This window comes from Neopsephotus bourkii, unplaced genomic scaffold (assembly GCF_033783945.1).
Source record: "Neopsephotus bourkii isolate Nb327-2 ecotype Australia unplaced genomic scaffold, CSIRO-AGI_Nbou_v1 NB_53, whole genome shotgun sequence".
NCBI lineage: Eukaryota > Metazoa > Chordata > Aves > Psittaciformes > Psittacidae > Neopsephotus > Neopsephotus bourkii.
The window spans coordinates 289666-316920 of NW_026900570.1; the positions used below are offsets into that span (position 1 = coordinate 289666).

Sequence of the window (27255 nt, forward strand, 5' to 3'; positions counted from 1 at the left end):
TATTTTAGCTAAAGCCTTTTATTCTATACAACTGTGAAACATCATTTACCCTTCCTGCATCGCAGACTATTCTGTCAGTCTTTCCTGAAACTGTGTTTCAAAATGATTAGGAAAAAAAAAAAAGAAAAGAAAAATTACGACCGTGGCTGATTTCAACCAAAATCACTGGGAGCAATTCCAATTGTAGAACAGGACAGCAAGACAACCCAAAATAGAAAACCAAAAATCCCCAAACAGTGCCTATGGGAACAAGCATACACCCCTGCTATTAATAAATACAAGTCAGCACAATTTATCCATAAAGGTTACAGTTCTGTTTAACCACTTAATTCACAATCGTTACAAATGTGCAGTTAGAGCACAATTGTGTCAAACTGAGCATACGCAGCAGTGGGGATTAAAGAAGTGACTTAAAAGCTGGGGAAAGAGATATGCTAGCTTAGTGGTGAACCACAGCTTTTGTTCAAGCAGTGACTTTGTTTAGGTTAAGAGTGCAGAAGGGAATGATTTGACTATTTTTTTTCAAACAAAATACAATGGAAAAATACTTTACTTTTTGTTTGACCAATACAATTCCAGTAATAGAATTTATTGGGACTTTCTTTAGTCCTCAACCTAGATCTTGATAGCAAGATACAGGAAGCGCAAGAGCATATGTCTCCTGAAGAAACTCTTAATAATATACTGCCCTTTGAAGGCACTTGTGCTTCTGCTTCAGACAAGAATCATTTTTACACCATTTCTTTATGAGGATTTGCAATTTGCTCTGGCTACAAATGGTTTTCTGGGACAGCCCCGCATTTTCTCACGCAACGCTGAAATGCCTTTACCCCCTCCCCCCAATAAGTTAAACTCTATAAAAGACTACTATGAATCTATGACAGTCACAGATTTATAGAAATAACAGTGAAAAGAAGATCTGCATAAATCTATAATGAAAGAACTGCATATAAAACTTCAGAAAAGAAGAGTAAGTATTTTTATATCATGAATATGAAACCTACTGAGACGCTTCTAAAGTTTAACATTAAACACTAGAAGTTATTTTCAGAATGGTTTGAAGTTTTAACAAAATGTCACATAAGTTTTGGAGCACAGTTACCAAAAATGAGACTAGTGTGTCTTCAGAACACCTAGGACACAGTGCAGGAAGTACTTACATAGATTTAAAAAGGAAATCTTGAAGATGCTGAAAAGCATGGTCACTCTATTCTGATGCACAGCATCACTGGACTGACCCTGCTACAACATTTATCTAGTGTTCTTATTCTGCACATCAACAGCTCTCAAAGCAACAACTCCCTTGCAGTATTAAAACAAGTCTCATGTTAACCCTTCACTTGTAATTAAATGGGCCGACCCTTTCAAGTATGCAATACTTGTTTCTTTTGTTTTTCTTCTCCAAATTTCTTTAAGTGGTAGAAATGTTTGAATAACCTGTGAGAAATCACTGTAGGAATATTATGACTGGAATGTATTAAAAAAAACCACCTCATGTGCACTTCTGAATTATAGTGTGAACACAGTGACTAACACGGCCAAAACAGTTTCAGATCAAGCATGAGCAGGTGAGGATATTATGTTCTGGAAAAGAAACAAAAGCAAAAAAGAGGAAGCAAAAGTCTGCACTGGATTATTGTCCATTCTCTGTACACCTCACACAACATGAACCACTCAGGGATTTCCTATCTCACTGGCTGAGACTAGGACAGACTTTAGTTTAAGTCATATAGATTTTTTTTCCTCTATATTACAGATCTATTATTCACTTCAATTAAATGTATACTTTCCGTCCATACTGAGTCATCAGAAGTCTCATCTACCTTAGGGGTTCAGTGGGCTTCTATAGTACTACTCTTGGAACCAGTACAGTATGGTCAAGTACATAAGTAACCACTTGTGTCCACCGCTCCCCTCACGTTGACTTCTGGCGATAATGAAGCGTCAGATCACCACCACTCTTCCAAATGAAGTGCTTTACAGTTCGAAGGTCCATATTCGGATCCAAAACCTAAATGGTAAAAATTCATCTTTTCTTCCACAAATCTGCTAGATTGTCAGAAATCCAAAGATAAAACACCCTGGGGTTGGGCAAAACAATCCCTTGGGCGGACTGTCATCTAAGATGAACCATGCAAGGGCTCAGGTTTTTCAACTAGCAAGTAAACCTGATGCTGATTACTGAAAGATTTTAGCAATGTAACATATAATTGCATATTACAACCACCTTCTCAATATTTAATCTTCACGCAGTTATTACGCTTACTAGACAACTCATTATTTTGGAAATATTTTAAACTCTGCTATAAATGTAGAATTCAAAACGTTCCAAAAATGCTAGAAATGGAACTCTATGGGATCATATTAAGTTCATTTGTTGAGTATGAGCAAGTAACCCTGTAAAGGTTACCAGTCAGACCAAATAAAACAGTGATACTATGTAAATTCTTCGGTCCAGCCATCTGCCGCATCTGAACTTGTGTCAGCAGTAAGTTAATATGATGTCAAGGAATTTGTTTAGTTTTAAAAGTAAGAAATAATCTAAAGCGTATTTAGAGCTCCGTATTCAGAAATTCACAACCAGTTAACTGCTAGACACTGGGTTTTGGCTAAACCACCCAAGGAACTTACCTGGTCCTGGCACAGAAGCTCAATCTTCTCCTCTGCTAGCACAGCAATGTCTTCCTCTTTTTCTTGTTCCCCTGCTTTTTCATTATTGGAAGAGCTAGTTGTCTGAGACTCGTTATCCAAGTTTATAATTTTCTCATACACGTGTTCCATCACCTTCCTCACCTGAAGCATATCACTTGCTGACAGTCGGTCTCTATACAAGGTAAATAAAGTTGGGCAGGAAAAAAAATTAAGAGACTATTTCTGATCTTCAAAATACCTTAACCCATCGCAAACTATACAAGTAGACAAATAAGCTTTTTATATTAGAAGTTTACTATTAAATTATCAGGATCATGGAGAACACCGTAACAGCTTTTTATCCAAAGATTCACATAGCACAAGGGACTCAGAGAAGTGAGACCATGCTGCATTCAGCTCTGGGGCCCCAACAGCAGGAGGACATCAACCTGTTTGGAGCGAGTCCAGAGGAGGCTGCGAAGATGCTCTAAGGGCTGGAGCACCTCTGCTGTGGAGACAGGCTGAGAGAGCCTGGAGAAGAGAAGGCTCCAGGGAGACCTTAGAGCAGTTTCCAGTGCCCAAAGGAGCCTATACGAGAAGTTCTGGAGAGGGGCTTTTGACAAGGGCTTGTAGAGATAACATGGGGGGGAATGGCTTGAAACTGGAACAGTCTAAATTTAAGTCGGATATAAGGAAATTCTTCCCCACAAGGGCAGTGAGGCCCTGGCACAGGTTGCCCAGAGAAGCTGTGGCTGCCACATCCCTGGAAGTGTTCAAAGCCAGGCTGGATGGGGCTTTGAGCAACCTGGTCTAGTGGAAGGTGATCCTGCCCATGACAGGGGGTTGGAACTCTCTAATCTTTAAGGTCCCTTCCAACCCAAACCAGTCTGTGATTCTATGAAGACACTCAAAAGACCAAATTAAAATCAGAGCTTGGATGAAAAGTACTGTACACAACTCTTATTCTTTCAATAGAAAGGGTATTAGTAAGAGAAGGGCAAGGATATGGAACAGTAAGACTACACTGTTCCCCCTACTGCATTAACAGAATGGCATTCTAAAGTAATTAGCAGCAGCAGTTTTTCCACACAGTAGACAAAAAGCCGATGAAGCTCCTCTTTCACAAACTTCTCTGATGTGAAGAATTTAACAAGACTTAAAGAGGAGCTAGGCATTTGTGGAAAATATCCAAAATTGTTGTATGTAAGTGGTAGTAGGCATACTGCCTGTGACATTGACTTCATAGCTGAGGATCCGCATTGACTTCCAACCTACAGAGCTCCCAGTTACAATTAATGTGAGGCAGACTGTCTCGCATTCCCTACTAGCACATTTTATACTTGTTCCTTTTAAAAAGCTATTATTTATCACTGTTAGCAATAGGAAACATAAAACTGTCATTTTGAACAGTGTAATAATCTGTATATTCATTTGTTTTCTGATTACATACCACAAAAGACAGAAAGTCTAATTTCAGCATTTAGTTCTTAAACATTCCTTAGCATAACTTTAGCAACTGCCCATGGAACCTAAAAGAAACCTCCAGTTCTTTCAAATCTTCTGATATAATTAAAAGCTTTGGAGTGATGCTGCTTAAATAACTCGAAACTTCTACACATTCATCAAAGCACAATAGGATTCTCTGGCAAACCAGCTTTTTTGTTGTTGTTTTTTTTCTTTTTTTTTTTCTGAGTTTGCAATTCTCTTTTTGCAGTTCTGAGAGTCAAATATGCATTACTTACTTTTTCAGAGTTTTTGCCCCTGATGATGAATGAGGTTGGAGGTAGAAGGGAATCTTATTGAATTTGGGCATATTTTTCTAGAAGAAAACAAATTTGAGAAGTGTTAATTTAGCATGAACTGTTACCAGCTCCTGTTTCTACCAGCTGGTATGTGAAGTATATTCAGCTCCTAATTATGAAAACCCAAGAGAGATTCTTAATCAACATAACCACCACAGCCAACTGCTAAATTACTCGTACTCCTGAGATGCTTCAATTTAGATGATGCACATATCATCTAGCTTTTGAATATAAATTATCATCTATTTCAAAGGAAATTAGATGGTATCAAAAGACTGCAGCTATATGAACAGTATTCTCTGTTCCAGGGCTCCACACTTGAAAAGGATACCAATTATACACAGTGCTTTGAATTCCAAGATTTTCTCTCAAAAGAAAGCAAAAATACCGTAACTGGACACATCAAAAGCAATGAATCTCAGAGGGTCATGAATAAAGACCTTGAGACCGCTTATTTTAAATACAGAGCAAAACTTAAAATGGCATTTCAGATCCTGTATGATTAAAAAAAAACCATTGTTGTTCACCTTAAAAAAAAAAAAAACAAAACAAAACCCAACACAAGTAACCCAACAAAAAAAGCAAAATCCATATAAGATACTTACATCTACAGTGATGTCAATTACCCATTGTGGCACAGTTTCATTAAGAAGCATAGATTCAGTTTCACCCCCTGAATCCCGACACAATAACCTAAACCACAGAGAAATAACCTTTGTGAACGAAAACAATTATTGTAATGCACATTAAAAAGCTTTCAGGAGAGGACCCACCCTTTTAATGGGCAGGGAGCGTGAACTTGGTTAGTTACCCCTTCACATCATCCAATTTATTGAGGAAGTGATCACATATTGTCTGTAAAGATGAGAAAAAGCAGCTGCAGGAAAAAGATCCATGCAGCAGAAACATGGAGAAACATTTCAGGAGACTATATTGCACAGAGAAATTTAAAAAGTAAAACGCTGTTTCGCTCATAGATTGTATGTTTGTCTGTTGAAGTCAAAAACTGTGAGAAAGGGAAAGGCACGTGACATAAAGCAGTTCTTTTCTGTTTGGGAAAAATGAGCTTTGCACGTAAAGTGTCTGCTAAGCCATCACCAAATGAAAAGGATAAAATCAATTTTAAGAAATGCACACATGCAGTTGGGAAAAAAAGCCACGTATTGATTGTATAAAGTCCAAATTAGGTATTTTGTCAGAGTTCTACAAGCCACCTTTTAGATGCAATAAACATGGCTTTTCCTCCAATAGTGTCTTTTCAGTGTTCTCTTGAGAGCAAGCCATAGAAGACTTAAAGAACCACTCATATAGAATGGATGCAAATATTAAGCCCCAGCTATGATGTAACTGTGTTGATACTGCAGAAGAAAACACCAGTTCTCAAAGCTGCAAAAGTTTACCCTGCTTTACAGACCAGTGCATGGACTGAAACTTACAGGGTTTTCGGACCCATTCAGCCCAAGAAACAACCCTTACCCCTCAAATTTAAGATCCACTATATCAGTAAATACAAAATGCTTCACGCTATATGAAAGCTTGGCATTTGTTCTACAGCATTACTAAACTGTCTCTGATGCATCATATACCACAGTTAGGCTCTACAACATAGAATGAAAAGACAGATCCTGAGCTCTTACCTGCCAGAGCTTAGGACCTTCTAGTGGGTCAAGGGCTTTGGGGAATGGAAACCAACTCTCTAGTGAGCAGGATTCTACTGCCTGAGTCATTAATGCTCAAAGACCAGTACAACAGGCCCATAAGAGAAATTTTACAAGAATCGAAAGGAGCCGAATTTCATTCTAGAACAAAGTTCACTTAGTCAGTTTGCAAGAAGAGGGCACTCAAAAAGAGCTCAACGCTTTGGCATACGATTAAGAACAATATACAGCTCTTACCATTGTAAAACCCCACACCTTGCTGATGTTCAAACTCACATATTCAGTTGGATGATGCAAAATTATCATTTACAGCTGCTTATTTTGCCTGTCAAGGGCATATCTTGAATTTATAGTACAGAACAGATGCAAGTATTACATTTTTATAACATTTCTGCTTTCACAAAGGAAATTTAGCCACTGAATTTACATTCTTGAGCTTTTTTACCTGAACAAGGTGCGTCCTCCAGCCTCACCAAAAATAACTGGTGTATGTGGTGGCACTTGAAAGTATCCGTTTCCTTTCTGGACTCTGTTCTCCTGCTCACCATTCACTGTTGGAAAAAAAATAAATAAATCAGTGAGACTGCACTAGGCCTTTAAATTGGGTATATATAGACCAAAGAGTGTTTTTTCCACCTACAGCTAATGTATTTCATAAAATAACAAAACCATAAGCTTCATAAAACCCAGGAAAATCCCCATTTCCAACGCACAGCAAGTATATGTAAAAGTAACAGTAGAGAGTAACTAGATCAGTGCCAATTTGTGGAGGCATATTTCAAAAGACTTTGAGAAAAGGGAAATGGACCTCATGAGCCAAAACCTGATTACTAGTTTTCTCAACAGGATTCTGAGGATTTGTGAAACTGAACAATATTAAAGCTAGAAATCAACTAAAGAGGTTCAGTTGAGACAAGACTACCTCCCCTCTCCGCACTGACAGTACAAAACTCTGAAGGATGTTATCTTTGCTCTTCCACCTGGGTTTGCCAGATGTCAATAGCGTACTAGTAAAACTCAGATTCATATTTCCTTCAAGTTATTGCATTTTAAATTCAATGTATTTTTAGCTAGTTACAACAGCGTGGTCTTCAAACACTGAAGAACCTCATTTGACATCAGATGGATAGGATAAGATTAAAGAAAAGTCAGCATTATTTATGCACCTCTTGAACCACTGTTCAGAGAGCAGCTGTTCAGAGCAGGATAAATACTGCATATATATATATACACACACATATATACACAAGAGTATGTAAGTATATATATGTATATTTAAGTTCTTGTCTTTACACAAATTTCAGCATCCAACAGTGCTAGCTTCTTAAGTCACTGTTCAGCGTTTCTTAATTGTTCCTTTGAAAGGGAAAATGAAGACTGATTTTGTAGTGAATATTCTAAACATTCCACTAATCCACAGCTATTCACAGAAACAAGTTGTGCAGGATCAGTATTCCAACCATGCAAAATCTGTGAGTTATACTTCAAAAAGGCAAGATATTGCTGAACTTACAGTTTTCTAATCACCTTATCTGTAGAAAGTAATTTTTAATCACCAAAACCAAGACTTTTTAGTCAAAACTGATCTCGGTTGAATTAATTTCAAATTTAAGAATTATACAATATTATTCTGCCCAACTCAGCCACTATCATATATCTTACACAGCTATGCTTTTTATTTCATATAAGATTAGATTCAGCATTATTACACCAGTCAAAGGTGGTATTATATAGACCTGCCCTATGTACTATCCCATTACCCACTGAATATATTTTTTACAATAAATTTTCCTTTTATTTTATATTGCTCATAACGCCTAGAAGCAAAGTGGAATTATGTCAAACAGTGGCTGACATTTACTAACTGAATAACAACTCTCTGCTGTCATTATCTAGGCTGTCTCTTTCCCAAGTCAAGCCTTAGCTCTGCCAGTAATTGTTTTTCATCAAGGCACTGTGTTTCTGTAACTTCAGAATCATCTGATCACCTAGTTTTCAATGGACTAGAGTTCTAAGATTTTTGCTGATACTTTCAGAAGAAGAAAGCTACTCAGCAAATTTTGGAGTAAAGCTAAATTAAAAGAACTTAAAAAACATTAGTCCATAATGCAGAGACAAGAAATATAAACTGAATGTATAAACAAATCCTAAAAAAGGAAAATATTAAAATACCAACCATGATTTATATCATTTTCTTCTTCATCCATTGGATTGATATGCGTCCTAGGCCAATATTCCAGAAGTGCTTGTAGCAGAAGCCCTCCAAGGTTTACTGTCGAGACATAGTGAGGTACAACTTCCAGTTACGTAAAAACTGATGGTGTAATATTCTGCATCTGATCCACAGATTAAAACTTTCCCAAAAGTCTGAGCAGCTCTGTTCCCAAAACAAACTATTTATGGGCACAGAACATCTCAAAGCCATACGTTATAATCTTTCAGACAAAGCTGATTTTAGAATCACTACTGCTGGATCACTTACTTGCTATAATATTCTCTAGATTAGGCAATAGTTCCAAGTTGAGGAATATCACTTTTTTGCTTCCAGAAGGTTTAAAACTAAGTTAAGTAGAAAACCTGAACTTGACTGAAAATTTTCCAAAAAAAGCGAACATTCTCACTGGAGAATTCCTCTGCAGAATGCAGCTACTGGCATATGTGGCACTGGAATACATAAGCATAAATGGTGGATTTTGTTCTGCTTTGTCTCAAAACACTTAATATTAGTTAAAACTCACATTTTGGATCAGAACCATCTGGACTGCTAAATCCAGCATCCTTTGCTGAAACCCAGGCTGCAAAGCAGTCACTTTCATCCAAAGTAATCGTCAACATCTGTTGGGAAAACACCACCAGGAAGAGGAATGCACTAGCTGTTTTGTATTAAATAAGCCTATAAATATATTTTTTTCATTACTGAGCTGGGAATACAAACCAAAGAATTTCTATGTGCATGACAGCACACTTTGTTTACCAAGCTGTATTAATTCATAATTGGTATTGGTGGATTTAAACTGACCACACCATGAAGAAAACAAAAATTAAAAATAATCTGTTATTCAGTTTATTAAAAAGTAAAGTAAAATTTGCTGGTTTGCTTCAAAGTAAATATAAATAATCAGATAAATGATGATTGTTCCTCTAAACTCAGAACATACTAAAACATTTGTGAACAAACGGTATTATAAGAATATGAAATATGACATTAGAACAACAGATTTCAGAGTTGTATCTCACCCCAGTTTTCAAGTCTACTGAGAACCAGTTCGGCACATACACCATTTTAAATCTCTTCTTAATTTCTTCTTCAAAATCTACTTTCCCAAGGTCTTCAACTTTACATGCCTGTACAGCAAAAGAAATGTACAAGTTTTAAAATTCTGAGTATCACAACATTCTGAGTCACAACACCACCTCAAATCTTGTACTTGACTTCCATATGCAGTTCTGATTTCTCCACAGGTACTCTAGTCCAGCAACGCATGAGTGAAAGCTTCAAACTCTCAAAAAAATTGCACACTAGTTTAGGCAGTAATTTCTACTTTTTTATCATTTCTTTCTGAGGCAGTAGAGAGGTATTATATTAATAGCTAACATTTTCCCTATCACTGAATAGCTGTCTTCTAGCATTCCCTGTCATTCTTCTCATTAGTATCAATATTTCAGTACAACCCTCCATCAAACACTAATATTTGGTGCAAATCTCACAACAAATTCAGCTCAACTACTGCAATGGGACCAGCAGTGGGTAAATTTGTGTGCAGATTCTTTTTGCCTGTTTTAGTTGATCTGTCTGTTTTATTTTGTACTTCTATTTTAAAAGTTCCTCAAGTAAGCTTGTTAATATCCAAACTCTTGACTTGCAGAGTCATCCTGACAACTGGAGCACTTTAAGCAAGCTCTAAAGATCATAACCCTGCAAGACTTATTTCCTCAAAATCCAGGAAAAGTTACAGGAAGGAGAGAGTGAAGGGTGTAGCTACATGTAAGAAAGACTTCCACTTTTCTTCCAGCATTGTCAATAAAGAGACTCAGCTTTAGAGTGCAGTGATCCTACACATAACACTTTGATCTGGCAAGTAACCTCATCTATGAAGTGAATATGTATTTAAACATGCCTAAGAGATGCCTCTGAATGCCTTACTAACAAAAAAGAACTGAACGAAGGTACCAGTTAACATTACCATTTGACTTTGGTCCTGCTATTTAACACTGTACTTAAATATATAACTGTAATATAACTCTCAATTAAAAAAAAAGCTATTCATATTTCCACAGAAGTAATCTAGATAACTTCTAGTACAAATCTACATTCTCCAACTTAATTCCCTTCTTTCCCACTTTATTCAGCAACTTGATATAAGTTGGCTGAGCGTGCTTTACTTCATAACTGAATCTTAGCTGGAGAACTGCATAGTTAAAGACACAAAAAATATTTAGAATTTCAAACAGGATTTTTCAAGAGAAGAAGTTACTGACCATCTCACTGATCTGGGATCCCAGTCCTGTTTCTCTGCATGCTTTTCCCTCTCCTCTGATCAATCATTGTGTAAAGCAAGATACCAAAATGCCACACCAAGTCTCTCTTCACGCCATGCTTCCTGCGTACCTTCCTTCCAGTCAGTCCTGCATTCCTGCCTATCTTGCCAACTAACAAGGAACATGGGAAAATCACGCTCTCAGAACAATACACTAATCCAAGCACACTCACTTGGGATGTGTGGGTTTGTAGGAGGACCTGAAGCACATGCTTCCCTTTTGCAGGCTAAGCTTTCTTTCTGCACTGGGCGGGCATGCTCATGGGGTTCTAATGAGCCCTCTTCGAAACACAACCAAACACCACTATTTTCGGGGATAGAATTCAAGGTGAATTTCAGGTGAAGGAAGACATCAGTACTTGACTGAATGTGAGCTTCACATCAAGCAAAGATGCAGAAAAGCTCACAAATGCCCCATCCCCTTTTAAAAAAGCAATCTTTGTACTGCTATGTCTAGCGACAGAAAGATTGCTTCCTTTCTACCAAAGGAATCGCTCTCACACACACAAAAATATATAAAAAAGGTACAAAATAATTAATCATCCAACAGCAGACAATCTAAAATCATATACTTACCTTCAAGACATCCCAGTATGCCACATTATTGTTTGTGTCTTTGGTTAATATGTGTCTCTTGTCGTTAAGAATGTGGCACTGAATAATACTAGCACCCCCTAGCAAGCAAACAAGAATTAAGGTCACTACAGTGATTTTATTTTTTTATAACATTACATTAAATTAAGATGTATAACACAATGTGTGTGACTGTTCTTTGGTCTCACTATTTTATGTAAGATCTGGGTATCACCAAAGCTTAAGCACTATTTTAACTGTAACTAGCAGTAGATCAATGATAACTACATTGTCTTTGTTTTGGCTGAAATCTTAGTAACAAGTACCTAAAACCTTCACCCCATTTTAAAGATCCACCAGTTCTGCTAATGATAACAGATTTTGTAAGGTACTCTGGAAAACAGCTGTTTACCTTTTATAACTTGGTCAGGCTGCGTACACAGGGGTGGTATGGGATTGGTACAATCATTATCATAATCTCCGGATGCTCTAAAATTATGAATTCCTTTCAAAGTCTAAAGAAACAAAATAGACACATTCATAATAATCTATAGACTTTGCTTTTATCTGTGAGTGACAACTGCCAGTTCACACTGCCATTTAGATGTTAACAGTCCAGTTCTAAGCAAGATAGTTTAGTTCTAAAAGCAGCACAAAGAGATAGCAAAGGAAGTAATTAAAAGCTTAATGTCTTTTGACCAATTTCAGTAGTTGCATTTCCTGTTTTTTTAAAAGAAAACTTAAAAGACCATAGCAAGTCACAGTGAAATTGCAAGCAACAGTTCCCAAACCAAGACTGCAAATCCCATGAGTACTTAATTGAATTCATAGGGTGTAAACTGTATCACTTACCCACTTATTCACAGAGGATTTAGTTGTTGCAACCCAAAGTGCTGGAGGAGGATCAGCTGATCTATCAAGCTCCATCTAAATAATGAAACCACAGATACTTTCAGACATGCTTAATTTTCCTTTGTTCAATTAATATTTGCTCTGCATACACCTGCTCCCATACTCCAATGTATCTCAGAAACTGCACTAGTTTCAGTTTACTAAAGAAATACAAAGTTGTTTTAAAAAGACAAATAACTAAGCTGCAAGTTTTGAAATTCCAGGGAAATTGTTTCAAATATTCAACAAATAAATTCCGGACAAGAACACCAGTAGATGCAATGTGTCTAAACACCCCATACCTAAAGTTGCTTCTACCATGATGCAATCTTGTCTAAGGGACAGTTTGGTAAGGACAATATTTTCTGTATTACTTTGCTTTCAAATACTTCACATGGTTAAAACCAGAACGCGCTAAGTTCTGTACCAACTAAAAAGCAGACCTTTATACATTTGGCTCTGCTGTTACATTTCTTCGATAATAACCAATCAATTTAGCTGGTATATTACAGTCCCCCTTTGTTCTTTGTACAGCTGACCGCAGGTTTAATTTTCCATTTTGAACTGCAATTTCTCAGATTCTGACTTTAACTACAGTAATATATCCAGGATTTTATTTGAACATACTAAGCCAAATTTCACTCATAAGGAAAGACAGATTGCTTATATACTGCTATCTGTTTCAATCACACATTCCCTATACACCTACATGTTCCAAGGTCTTGTCATCTACTTAACAGACAGCAAAATAAGGAAAAATTCAAAGAGAAGTCTCTTCAAAAGACTCAGACTTCCTCATACAGTTTTCTCCACGTAAGAAAACTGCATGTTTAGGTGCTCAAAAAACTCACAATAAATTTTACCCCTGGTTCCCAGGAGTATGTAACATATTCTAACACAGTCCTGTACATATAAATTACTGCTAAGAAACATCCATTTTTGTCTAAAGCCTTGGCAATGCCAGCTTAATTTCTTAAAACTGTACTAGTCTGGTAAAAACAACTTTTCATGTCTGTAGCATATTCCATTTCAGTAATATCTGAATTTGCATATTTTAAGTAGCTGATAGGCATTTATTTTCTTCAGACAATTAAGCTTCAGGTGTAATTTAGGAGACACAGCGAATACACTGAAGATGTGGTGCAGTAAACACTTGTTACCCAATATACATTCTATCAGTTTATACCTCAAGCCGTTATTTCATTAAATAACATGCAATACAATTACACTTTAATACTGTGAGCATGATTAAACCCTGGAACAAGTTGCCCAGAGAGGCTGCAAAGTGTCCATCCTTGGAGATATTCAAAAGCTGTCTGGACATGGTACTGGACGACTGGCTCTAGGTGGCCCTGCTTGAGCAAGGGAGGTGAACCACATGACCTCCAGAGGTAATTTCCAACCTCAACCATCCTGTTATTCTCCGAATTAAACTCAATTACCTTAAGAACTGGTGCCTTTTCTTCACAGATAAGGACACGGATATCAGGGTTTCGTAAATCTGTACAATAAATCTTCCTGTCTCTTCCTCCTGAATAAACATGAGTGAAGGCTTCATTGACCTGCAGAGCCCAGACACCTTCATCATGGACTCGATATGTGGCTATACATCTCTGCTGCCCAAGGGACCAGAGGCGGATAGTCCCATCAGAGCTGCCTGAAAGACACTGAGCAACAACCACCATACTTAGATCAAGCGGGTATTTAAGTCTTCTGAAATAATTTTGTTCACAAACAGCTTTCACAATTCTTATGGTTATTTTTTCCCATTAAGACAGTGCTAAATAAAGCCTGGCAGTTAATAACTCTAGTCACCCCTTCCATAGCTAGATGGACCCTGTAATACAGCAGAGCTTTCACCCACCACCCTCCCTTCCTTAATCATTATGATATTCTGTAAATAATCTGTAAAATACAAAATGTTTAACTTAATAAGTAATCTATGGTATAAAATAATTACATTGAAAAGACTAATGACATTTCTGTATTCTGTAAAATGCCTTTGTCTCGAGTTAAAGCACATACCTGTGTGCCATCTCTGTTCAACAACAACGCTTTTACATTGTCTGTGTGCCCTTTGAGTTTCATTAGTTTTGCACAAGTTCTCGGATCCCACACCCTTAGAACCTACATAAACAGACATTGGAAAACTGGCATTAACATCCTTCTTCCCACCAATGCATTTTCTCTACAGAAAATTACGCCTTTCTGAATAAACTGACACCCTGAACAGAGACATCCATCACAGAAAACATACTTCATTAGAACAAGAGGTACATAACTACACCTTATAAACCTCTAATAATCAGATGTGACTTTCTTTGCTTGATTTTATTTTCCTTTGTTCTGGCTTTTTCTATCTTCTTAAGAAATTAAAGAATGGAAGTGACTGGAAACAGGACAGTGTGATGTGGGAAACAAAAAAATAAAATCTGAGAATCCTCACAGGGGCTTCACTATTGTATCCTATTTTCATTTTTATATTGACTTAGACATAAAATTATCTCAAGGTTAGATTAGGTAAAAAAATAAGCTTGCCAGGAACTTCAAGGCATTTCACCTTCCTTTACAACAAAGAGCATGGTTTGTCTCTTGGGGCATTTGAACTTCATCATCGCATTTCATTTCCCAGTTCCTGCAGGGATCTTGCAAATTGCTGGCACAACTTTCTTCTTATCTGTGGTAGCTACTTCAGTTTTTATAATCATCTCAGTAATGTGCTCAGAGGTTTCACAAGATGATCTAATTGTCTCTTCTGTGTATTAAAGCTATATGGATATGTATACATCTTCAAACTGAGGTAGGTAGTTGTATCCTACACTTACACTCACACTTAAAAAAAAAAAAAAAGTGTCTATCCTCACTATTAAAACCACAACAGCTGCTACAGACATGACATTGAAAAAATGAATAAAATTGCCTCTTTGTACTAAACTTTGAACTGAAGTGGAATGAGTCTTACCAGACTTTTGCTTACCTTTTCAGTGGACCCTGATACAATAACTGTTCCCATCTGATTCATTGCAAGGCTGTAGATTGAGTCTTTGTTCCCACTCAGGGAAGAAGCTATTTCAAAATAAAATTTGCACTTTCAATCTTAATGCTGTCATTTCAAAAACATACTTACTCACTTAAAACACAGCATTTTAGGACATTTTAATACACTTTGATCCATGGAAATAGTGTCACTATACATCATATACAGAGTTACTTTAAGAAAGACTGTAGACAGCATACTGCTAGGAAAACCCCATCCCAATTCTTAATCTACTGCTGCATAAAAACGAAGGAACCCCTCAGACCTATGATAATTACAATCGTTGTAACCTTTTGGCATCACAATACAGTGCGAGGACCATCAAGGTACTTCTGCTCTTCTCAACTACTTTATTAGAGAACTATACTTCTATGTGATCTTATAATACATCTCATCTGGATGCAAGTGCAGAGATTTGTTTTTCCAAGCCAAGCAGCAGTATGATTCTACATTAGATATTAATGTGTTTCTCTTAGTTCAGCAGATGCATTACTGAAATTACACTGCAGTACTGAAATGTGTTACTTGAGCACGGATGCTACCTCTGCGTTTGTGAAAACCATATGGCAACTCCTTAGCATCACAACCACCACTGGAGCTGAAGAATTCTGGGCCATGTAGCCTAGTCTACTTTTGGATAGCTTAATGTACCAATTCTTCAACTGGGAAAAGCACAAACACAGCAATGAAAATCATGTATTCAGAGATCACATCTCAGTAAGTCTCAAACCCATATAATCAGTATGCCAAAAAGGCTGTGAATAGCAACAAACTGTATTGCCAGCAAAAATGTGAACCTTTACATAACGATTTATGTGTATTACAGAAGTAAGTTTCTAACAACAGCATTTGTGACTTAATATCATAAACATTTTGTCAGAGTGGAAGAATTATGCACCTTTACTTCAGGGTCCTCTTAACCACTAGCTATGGCTATCCAAATGTAATCTATTATTCTCAGCCAAAACAAAGTGATAGTATTTCACTGTCCCCAGAGCACAGTTGAAGGTGTAAAGCAGAACTGATAACTCTTGAAGGTTAGCACAGTGTTCAACAATGATAACAATTTATGAAAAGAATGTACAGAGTTATTACAAACTGAACATCAGGAATGGAAGAGAGAATCATAAGTGTACAGAAGCACAATTTATGCCAGAATAAAAGCAAAGCTTGACTCCACCCTCTTCTGGAACGGACTACTTCTCAAAAGCAAAAAAATCTCAAAAAAAGTGCAAAAAATTATTATAGCTATGCTGATTGAGAGGCTCTTTAAAAATGGGCTCCCTTTTAATGCTGGCTTGTGTACATTACTTCCCTATAATCAGATAGGAAATTAATGCACAAAACAATCTTCATTTGCACTCTGAAAAAAATCAACATTTGAAAGGACTGAGGGAAACCAGCTTAAGGACACAGAACATGTTCTTCTCAACAGAAATACCGTTAGTTGGGAGCACTAGAAAGAAAGAAAAACAACTCCCCTGCTTCCCTTTCCTTGCCCTTATGAAGCATGACTGTTTTAATCCAAGAAATGCAAATTTATTTCTATCATCTTAGAGGTAGTATCTCCATTTCCATTTGATCTTGGGCTCAAAACAAGCATCAGTTCCTCAGCACTCACCATCTCCCATTTATGATTCACTTGAATCCTTTAGGTACTATATCACTGTTGCGGTGTTCATGAAATCTTCCTCCCCCCTTCCCTACAACTGAGGTTTCCTGTGAGCCAACAAATACATTCTTCCTTCAAAAACTCCCTGTTCAACCAGAAGGTAGAATAACTTGCACTTATTAGCTAAATTTTGTGATAATTCTACTTTCTGTGAAAGAAAGCTTCTGGGACAGATAAGGTAAATCTAATCCAGTTATGTGCAACCATGTGCTATCCCAATACATTCCTGCAGTGCAACATAGCTTGCTAGAATCCATCTCTCTCCTGAAGGCTACACAGACATGCCAGCATTAAAAATTAAAAAGGTCCTGTAGACAGAACAAAAGCAAACCTGACCATTCAACCTATCAGATGCACCTTTGGTTTTAGAACCTACCAAATCCATAAAATTAATACACCTTTCAGAATTAGCCAAAACTTTAATTCAAAATAACCACATCAAAACAACTATATGCCTGCTTCTTATTTACAGAATCACATATTCCTGAAATTTCTTAGAAGTATGTCTGCCAATCCCAAATTTCAGTTTTGCAGATTTTTCCTCCGACACTCCTAACCTATGATAGGAAGCAAGTAGTCTTGTTTAGAAAGTTCAAGTGGCAGTGTAAGATGGCATGCTCTTTCCTAATGCATACATCTGAGACTCTGCTACTGTTTAAGCATGCATCCAACACTAAGTATAAAATGAAAGAGACCAGTCACTTTGAACTCATTTTCCAACCTATCTACAAGCAACGAACACACTGTAAGCAAACTGTTTCTCAAGCTAAAGCTCTCTTAAATTTTAGAGAATACCAGCACATTACACTTCAGGAGAAAATGTTCGGAGACGTGTTCTCTGTCCTACATGGTACATCTGTCAGCTGCTCTAGATTTTCAGCTACTATGGAATACAACAGATGGACTGATTATATGCTAAAATGACCTTGAAATTTTTTGCACATTTTTTGTGTACACACAGAAACAGGTATCTATAGTTTAAAATTGATCCCTGAGATTATACTGCTCAGTAAAATGCATTGTTTACCTCCCCTCCCTAGATACCTACTTGTTACGGTGTTATTTGAGGCAGTCAGTGCTGTTAGAGTATTTACATCCCAGAGGAATATCTGTCTGTCCAGCCCGGCAGATGCTACCAGTTCTTTGTCTTTTGCATATGCTAAGGCTTTCACATAATCCTACAATAAAGTAAATATGACAATATGAATCAACATTATACATTTAAAGTCTCTATCTTAATATTTAAAAGACTGCCAGTGGTAACACACAGTATTTAAAGATAATGTTTTTCACCTTATGCGTCCTTAGTGTTGACATGCAAAATCCCTTATGTGCATTCCACACTTTAACAGTAGTATCCGAAGAAGCAGATATCACTAAATTGGAAAGAATAAAGAGTAAACTTTAATGGCTTATATATTACAGCATATTTGTACTACTCCAATATGCTTTTCAAAAAGATTAAGAGTCGCTTGTATACACATATAATTGTTCATTAAAACACCTACTGACACTATTTATCAAATCTACAATATACATCACAAATTAATTATACTAAAAGAAGATGGAAAACCATTAAATCAGCAAATAATATACTGCTATACACAATTTATGACTACTGTAGTTTTCAAACATTTAAGTACTTACATGTTTTACCATTGCAGCAGAGCACAATATCATTTACCCAATCTGTGTGATGTTCCATAGACGCTATATATGGGTCTTGCTGCAAATTAAGAAAAAGTAGTTTATAAAATCTCATTGCAACTGGAAAAGATTGTGACTGTGAGACCCTACTGTGGTACTTTCTTCAACCTTCAAATGGATCAGAAGTTGCCTATACAGAGTTGCTTGAAGTCACTATTCCAGAATTCTTTTGTGAAAGAACTATATAACTGTGTAAGATACCACAGTATGAGAAATAGCAAAAGGATTTTCCTATTACACTAACTGGCAGCTGTTAAAAAAACATTATCAGATGTATACCTATAGGCAACTGACTAGCATGATAAGTGGAAAAAGGTAGATTTAGACAACAGGAATCCTCCCATGACTTACCTTGTGCTGATTGACACTCCATATCCTTATAATAGAGTCTCGGCCTGCTGTGAAGAGCCTATTTAATGCTGGATCCAGCTGAAGTGCATTTACCCCATTTCGGTTATACTTCTCCACTTCATCTCTAATCACATAGGAGACCTAAAATACATTTACACAAATTCAATTATGGCATTAAGAGATCAACTTGGCCATAAAATCTTAACATTTACTTTAACCTTTGTGAAGTTTTTTTCAGATAGGAAATATTAAGAGCTTTACAAGCATTAAATAAGTCTGTCAGTTTGAGAGTTACCAACACCATCTGAGTCTTTTCAACCTCCCGGAAAAAATGGGGAAGAACAATAGAGAAGACATGAGCAGTGCTACAACTGGAGCCCAAAGAAATTGTTACAACTCAAGCTTAGACCCAGAGAATCCTTAGTTGAATTCGCTGCTCTGTGCAGGTATTTTGGGAGGTCTTAGACAACACACTGAGTTTGTGTCTCACTTCCCAAGTAGTTTTCGTATTTTCTATATGCTCGGATAACAGTATTTCTCAGACTCAGAAGGGAAAAGATATGGTCACTAAGGATTACAAAGCACTGAAAGACTGCAGATACAAATTCTAGCTATTTCAAGTGTCACTATTATTTTTAAACCAGTTTTTAAAAACTACCTATTTTCTAATATAAGCAGCACAAGTATTTACTGCTCTTTCAGTAAATGACTCCTTTGGTTTCTTTCATTCTGTATTTGACAGTTCTGGGTGTATATGTTATTTCACTGTTTTGTTCAGAAACACCAAAGGGAGATTTAAGGAGATAAAGGCTACAGCACGCTCCATTATTACTGTTCAGTAAACACAGTTATAATGCACTGCAGTTTCTTCAGAGCTACTCCATTCACAGTGTGCTGCATCTCTCCTGATGTTTACACATTACTCTGAGGAAAGCCCTCACATTCAGAGAAAAGGAGGGGAAGCTGCCAGCTATGCCTCTTCCCCAGTTCTGTAAAATATAATCAGAGCAACATGGTCAAATTTCACGCTTGGCATAATCCAGTCTGCCCACAGCAGGAATCATTTGGATACATAAGTACCAGTGTTTTGAAAATGCTTTCAAGATGTAGTATTGGGCTAGAGATCTGAAAGCAATTTTTCACTCCAATAACTGCATTGTATCAGTATAAATGAAATGTTTTCCAAATCAGGTCTCAGTTACACAAAATAAAACCAACAAATTAAACAAAGTGTTCAGTGGTCCTTATCACTAAATAAATGGTTTACAGCATTTCAGATTCTATACAAGAATTGATGTGTCCATTTGGTGAATGCGGGCAACACCTCAACTGAATTATCCCAACCCATCCCAACACAATAAGAGAACTGATGCTTCTAGAAAGTATACATCCAGTCCTATTCTCCATTTTAGTAACAGCTGCCACAACTCTATAGAACAACACTGGAGGATCAAAATTAAAAGCCTCCTGAATCCACATGTCCTTTACTAAGTTTATTATGTCCCACTGCTCTTAGAGCATTTCTTGCTGATAGTCTTTGCTAGCCGCTCACAGTTCCTGTAGTCACAGCTCTTTCTCCCAGTTTCACATTGTGTCCTGATTTCCAGCACTTTGCTACTCTCAGCCATTCCAGACTAATCCATAGTATTCCTTCTATCTACACTCAAGTCTCTGCCTACACACATGTTCAGAGACGTTACTAAGAGACGACACCATCAACCTTGCATAATAGTGGTATGTTAAAATATTTCAAATACTTTAATGTGATGCAGCATGTGTATGTGATGCGAAGTCCAAGATACACGTGGAACTCCTCACCTGGGCTTGATCATATCATGTCTACATTGCCAGAAGACCCAAACAGACTTGAGTAAAAAATGTTGCGAACAAAGCCAAGGTTTAATACGATACAAAACACAAGGCAAAGGGACGGCCATCAAGTTCACGTTGCTTTCAAATCCTCTGAATAAAGCCAACAAAAATATTCAGCTAAAAATATGAAGTACGAGCAGATAAGATGCCTTCTAACACAAACAACTCTACGATGCTATGAAATTAAAGGAATTAAAAACCTAAAGATCAGGAGAACAAATGTCATTTTAGTTATTAGGGAGAAAAATCTCTTCCTGAACTATAGTATCAGACTCAAGCTCAGGAGGCACCCTTCATTTCTTGCTTCTCCAACCTGCTAACACAATATATTTTCACAAATCTTTAATTTTTAGATTTGATTCTCTTCTGTCAGTCATGTCCCGTATTTGTTGTATTTTCAGGTATACTACAGAGCTCTTTATTCTACTCTATCATGGTTTAAGCCCAGCTGGTAACTCAGAACCAAGCAGGTGCTCACTCACTCTCCCCATTTTATATACTGGTCATGATGTACTGTGGTATGGAACACCCCTTTGGCTAGTTTGGGTCAGGTGTCCTGTCTCCGCATTATCACAACTTCCCCTCCTCCTTGGCAGAGCATGAGACTAAGGAAGTCCTTGTTTAGAGTAAACACTACTTAGCAACAACTAAAAACACTGGTGTTATCAGTGTTGATCCCAGGCTGAAAGTCAAAACCACAGCACTGCACCAGCTACTAAGAAGGATAAAAAAAAAAAATGACTGCAGCAGGTGAACCCAGGACACACTCATAAATAAGACTGTCAAGCTATGTTAGTGACCCAAGCATTTTAAAAAGGAGCCTTTTGCCCTTGATAACGCTACTTCTTTTTTTCATTTATGGGAGCTCAAGTAAAGAACAGACATAAATAACCATTTTAAAAATGCAGAAAAGGAAACAGTGGCTTACTCTAGTAAATAATGTACCTTTCATACATGATCGATACTGTGGAAGTTGAATCATATTTCTATATTAATCTTGACAGAAGTAAAGTTTTCATAATTTCTTAAAATGCAATGAATATTTTCTTGCTAAAATAAAGAACTAAATATTTTTATCAACACAGAAATAAGCAGTAAAAAAAGCTCATAGAGATGAGATGTAGTAAAATAATCTTCACTTCTTTCTACGAAGTAATTTGCATAACCGTTAGATTTCTGTATAGAGAAGCTTGAAACTGTGGCTGTCAGCTCAACTAAGCACTGGTTTTCCATCATTCAGTGATGTGACTGGGGAAGACGACAATTGTTTCCCACTACCACCAATACTGAAATACTCAAATGAAGGTCAAACTTAATTTGTTCTTTATTCCATTTAGGAACTTCCAAACATGAATTTAATTGAACACCTCTTGGCAAGTATTGTTTATTTCAAGAGAATGGAGACAAAGATGGGAATTATACTGTTTTAGAGTTAATGAGTAGATAAAAGAGTGAAAGCTAGAATTCAGCAACTGTGACAGCTATTTTTCAATGATAAAGGCGATTCTAACCCATATGAACCATGTGCTCCTTAAAAGTCATTTTCTTATTTCTAATACTAAAAGCACAAGGGGAGAATTTTAAAAGGGAAGAAAATGATTCTGTGGTCAGTAAGTCTGCTGAATACCACATCAACATTTCAAGTGAATACTGCTATTTGGGCAGTTCAGTAAGGACAAGACAAACCACTTTTCATGAAAAGAATGTGAATTGAAAATTATTACCGTGGCACAAAAAAAGACTCTCCAACTCTTAGTGGAGGCTTAATGACACCCAAGTAATTGTCAACTCCTCACACTGGAGATACTTAATAAATTTCTTTTCTCATCCAAACAAAAAACTGTCAGATGGTGCTCTCCTAAAAAAAAACACCCTAGAACAAGACACATGGAATATGTGGCAGAACTAAAAATAACATCACAAAAATTTGCTGTACACCATATGGAACCTTTTAGAAAGACAGGTATAACACCAGAAGTATTCAGACTTGTATTCAAATACATTAATTATATGGTAACACGGGGACAAATTAAGGATTCCACAACATATGTTGAAAGGGTGTTGAAATGCCTCTCTCAACATATGGAACTTAAAACAGATCAATAATAGCAACCACAACTTGATCTGAAAAACCTGACATGGTGTAAGAGTGCCAGACAGCAGGCAAGTTCACTAAGATTGAACAAAGGAACGTTGCTGATAATCCACACGTGGTTCTCTATTATCTTGGAGAAAAAAAGGTCAGGAAATGGGGGATTCTGTTTGGTTGTTTTTTTTTTAATATGAATGTCACAGAGTATAGAAAGGTAAGAACTGTTAGTAAATATAGTAATTATACAAATAAATACGAAAAAATAAAGCATATATTTAAGTATGTGTGTACACACATATACCTAACCAACATAAAAGCAACAGGTTTTTGGCTGAGAAGCAATTGCTGCGATAAAATTCAACTCTGACCTGCAGCATATACATTTTTATCACTCTAGATAAGATACCATAATCTGCCTGGAAAAGACTGTGAAGGTCATCAGGAAGTTACAACTCTTAAGCTGCATTCACTTCAAACAGGTTGCACTGAAAGCACATAACTGCTTTGTTCATTGCATTGATTTATAAAGTCAGTTGCAAGCCACAAAGATAATAATGACTATGACATAGATCACAGTCGGTTTATTGCCATGATGGTCTGGCAGGAACAAGATTTGTGGGATATGAAGTATTTTAGTAATGACGAAGGCCTTTTACATTTGTACTGCCGCAGCTTTTATAAACTCCCTTAATGAATAAGAATCACTGCAGCAGTGCACAAACATTACAAGGTGATGGACACTCATTATACAGAGTTGATGGGATTCAGTACCCTAAATGGATCAGGATTAATCATTTTAATTACTATTCAAGAGCTCCAGTGATAAAGCTACTGTAGACAGATAACATTTTGGCACACAGAGCCAAGTGAACTTCCTACAGGATCTACAATGTGTTTCCTCCATGGATGAGTGTACCAGCTGATCTGAAATCTTGTGACCCTTGCTATATTACAAGTCTTTTAACAGATATTGCCTTAATAGATGGGTAGAATCTGCTTTTAGTAATACCACCACACCACCATGGTGGAGGAAACGGTGAACAGCGGAGCTCTGATGACACCCATTCCTTGTTTATAAGTAAAGAAAAATTTCAAAGACACAAATGCTATTGCAAGCAATTAAAAAAATGGAGTTTCTCGCAACCACTGGAAGGATTCCATGAGATTTGACATGAATCACATTTAAAAAAGGAGAGCAGCAGCAGTCTACCACCAAGGGTAAAAAACTCTAAGCTACTGCCTTAGTAATTTAGTAGGGCAACAGTTAAGTTTTTAAATTAAGAACATATTGATACGTGAATTTTTATCAAATGCTCCAGGTCCTAGAACAAAAGCAATGGAAAGCATTAAGCAGTTAATTCTATCCTTTTACAACGGCATCAACCTACTAGCTATTTGTCTGCTTAAGTATTATACATAAAATAAAAAATTTATACATTTATCATATATAAAATCTAAATGTAGATGTAAAATCTAATAAAGTACAGCATACAAAATCTAATGGTACTATCAAAAATATTTTAAATGGGTTTTAACCATAAACACCCCCCCCAAAAAAAATAAAGCCCTATTAATGGAACAGAATCAGCAGCTGAAATATTTTCAAATGTAAGGGTTTTTTGTTTTACTACTTTCTAATTGCTGCATAATGCAGTATTTGTGCATAAATATGACAAAGTCAATGCAAAAAAGATCTCTTATTCTGTAAAAGACAAAGACAAAAAGGACTTAAAATTCATTCAACAATGTTACATGAAAGATGCTAATCCAAATCACTCATGGAAAAATCCCCACGTTCTATTAACAGGTTTATAGAGTGTGGGGTTGAATTTATTCTGTCCAGGCAGCAAGTTTGGGGGAGCAGTTGCAACACAACCCCTCAAAGGCTCCTACTTTAAGCGACCTGCTGAAAAGTGGCTTCACCTTAATTCACAGTAACATATCTGAAAGCTACATCATATGGCCAGCTGTTTCTCATCACACAGCAGTGACAACTCTGCATCCCCATTTCACTTACCATAGAATGGCTTGGTTTGCAAAGGACATTAAAATCATCCCAGTTCCAAACTCCTGCCATGGGCAGGGTCACCTCCCACTACATCAGGTCACTCAAGGCTCTATCCAACCTGGCCTTGACCACTGCTAGGTATAGAGCATTCACAACTTGATTGGGCAGCCTGTTCAAAATCCTAAATCAGACGGCCTTTCTACTGCAGCCTTCAGACCAAACTTACAAAACTTGCTAAACTTACAAAATACCAACAGCCTGCTGCTGGACATTTCAAATGCCTGACTTACATGCAAATAATTAACCTTCTTACATGTTTTTATGTGTGTAATTTATTTTGAGGCCTAAAACATCTATTCTGATTTAACCCTTATAAATTATATGCAGAAGCAGCTTGAACTGATGATTTTGGATGGTTCTGCTTACCAGTAAAACAGGTGCATCCAAGATAATAATAGCTCTGATTTCCATAATCTTCAACCAGCTCTCCTACCATGTAAGGAATCGAGTTCCTCCATGCCCAAGAGATATTTCTTAAAATAGCTTCTTCCCCTAGCCTCGTAAGTTTGGGAGAAATCCTCTCCCTCTCCCACCCCAACCCCCAGACTTCATGCAGCAGCACCCTAAATGCTTAGCCATTAGGAAGCAAACCAAATCATTAGTGGTTTTAACTCTCCATCAGCAGCTGATGGCTACAACAGCCACTTAGAATTCCACTACATGAATAAATCCTGTTTCTAATCAAGTAGGTGAAACAGTAAGAGCACAAGAAAATACCTAGTTTCTACTCAAGGGCTTACATATGCTTATAAAGTTATTCTCTGCAGATCAAGACTTACAATGTACTGGCTGAGACACAGCAATACCTGAAGTGGGAAAAAAAAAAATCTCATAACAATGAAAGTGGAAAATAAGACATCGTAAACCAACACAAAACCACCTGTGAATACAACATATTGACCTAAGTAATATTTGCAAAAGGAATACAGTAGTGAAAAAGGAAACAACATACTCTCTGATGCATGCTGCTGTCAGGGAAATAACACTTCATAAAGAAATAGGACTACATCAAAGAAAGCTCTAGTTACCATAAAATCCCTCTCCTTATGAGAGCAACAGCAAAAACTTGTTTACAGCACAGGCAATGAAGTCAGTTAAAGACTGGTATGTTTTGGATTCTTTGTATTTTAAAGAATGCCAGAAGGTTTCTTCAGCAGGGCAAGGGAATTCTTTATACAGCACTGATCGAATGCTTACTTTAACCATGAAAGGCACTAAAGGCTATGAAGAAGTACAAATTTCCTCCGTGTTATAAGCCGCAAAAGATGCGTTCAAAAACCAAGCTCACCTCTGTCTGGAAGGATTCTAATGTTATTTCAGGCTTAATCAATATTTCTCCCATGAACAGCAAGCAGATAAAGCTGAAACTTTCATTTGCCACTAGAGGCAGGCAGCTCTGTGCACTGAGAAAGCATTAAATCTTTTCTATAGTGAAAAATGTAGAAACGTTTAAAGTGCTGGTAGTATTACAAAAAAGAACAAAAAAGTTGAGAACCATAATAAAACAATTTTCATGACTTTTAATGCTAAGCACTCTTGACTTTTTACACACACCACAGTAATTCCAGTCTCCACCACGGCTACAACAGTGTACTCAGTTACACAGGAGCTACACCACGCGGTCTGATCGTCTCTCGGGTGAGTTGAGAAAGATTTTACACCCACCAGACAGCTCCTGCACCGCTCTTCCTTCAAGAAGCACTGCGCGGAGCTGAAAGGGCAGACGGGCGGGAGCCTCAGCTCAGTCCGCCAGGGCTGGGGCACCTGACCCCATTCGGCAGCGAGCAGCACCTCTTCCCCGTCGGCCGGCCAGGCCGCGATACGAAAGGCAGCCACCCCCTTCCTCACAGGACGTTAGTGGAGTCGCGGCGGCGATGGGGAGGAGGTGCTGGGGAAAGTAGTGGGTTGGCCCCCCTTTACCTCCGTGTTGGTGGGAAAGGGAAGGAAGCGACTGCGTTGCCACAGAAACCCCCAATCTCTGCACCTCCTCAGCTGATAGCAGCCGCAACTACAGCCCCCCCAGCGCCAGGCGGCAGAGTCCCCGAGGGAAACCCTGCCTGGCCCGGCGCACTACCTCCGCTCTCCGCCACCTGCCCGCCGCCCTCGCCAGTCTCCCGGGCCGCGCTCCGCCTCGCCACCCTCCTCCAGCCGGGCCAGGCCGCACCAGAACCCCGGCGCTCCGCGGCCCTCCCGAGCCCCGCCTCGTCCTCACCTGCACTTTCCGCCGCCCCGCCGTGTTCTGCCGATGATGCGCCGCCATCTTGCATGTTGACACTCGAATGTCATTTCCGAGGAGGGACTGCCGGACCGGAAGTCAGGTGCCCTCTCCTATCGGAGCCCGCGCTAGGAGCTGGGGCGGGAGT

The 27255-nt window shown here is 37.7% G+C and overlaps 1 protein-coding gene across 1 annotated transcript; it reads right to left on the reverse strand.

The window, feature by feature from the left end:
* On the reverse strand, positions 1-27255 carry WDR48 (WD repeat domain 48). Its single transcript, XM_061348524.1, has 19 exons — positions 27105-27255; positions 18861-19001; positions 18450-18528; positions 18096-18178; positions 17851-17980; positions 15071-15159; positions 14119-14220; positions 13536-13760; positions 12055-12129; positions 11615-11717; positions 11206-11303; positions 9329-9436; positions 8830-8926; positions 8268-8363; positions 6537-6642; positions 5039-5126; positions 4374-4450; positions 2632-2824; positions 1-2011 (listed from the first exon to the last, which is right to left on the reverse strand). The coding sequence occupies exons 1-19, from the start codon at positions 27150-27152 to the stop codon at positions 1916-1918; spliced, it is 2034 nt and encodes a 677-aa protein (XP_061204508.1). The 5' UTR covers positions 27153-27255; the 3' UTR covers positions 1-1915.

Bases quoted from the DNA above. Each gene is read 5' to 3' on its own strand.
- WDR48 (XM_061348524.1), bottom strand. From the start codon at position 27,152: ATGGCGGCGCATCATCGGCAGAACACGGCGGGGCGGCGGAAAGTGCAG. The intron at 11,304-11,614 runs GTAAACAGCTGT...TTTGCTTGCTAG, and splicing joins GCCTGACCAAGTTATAAAAG to GGGGTGCTAGTATTATTCAG. The intron at 2,012-2,631 runs GTAAGTTCCTTG...TTTACCATTTAG, and splicing joins AGCTTCTGTGCCAGGACCAG to GTTTTGGATCCGAATATGGA.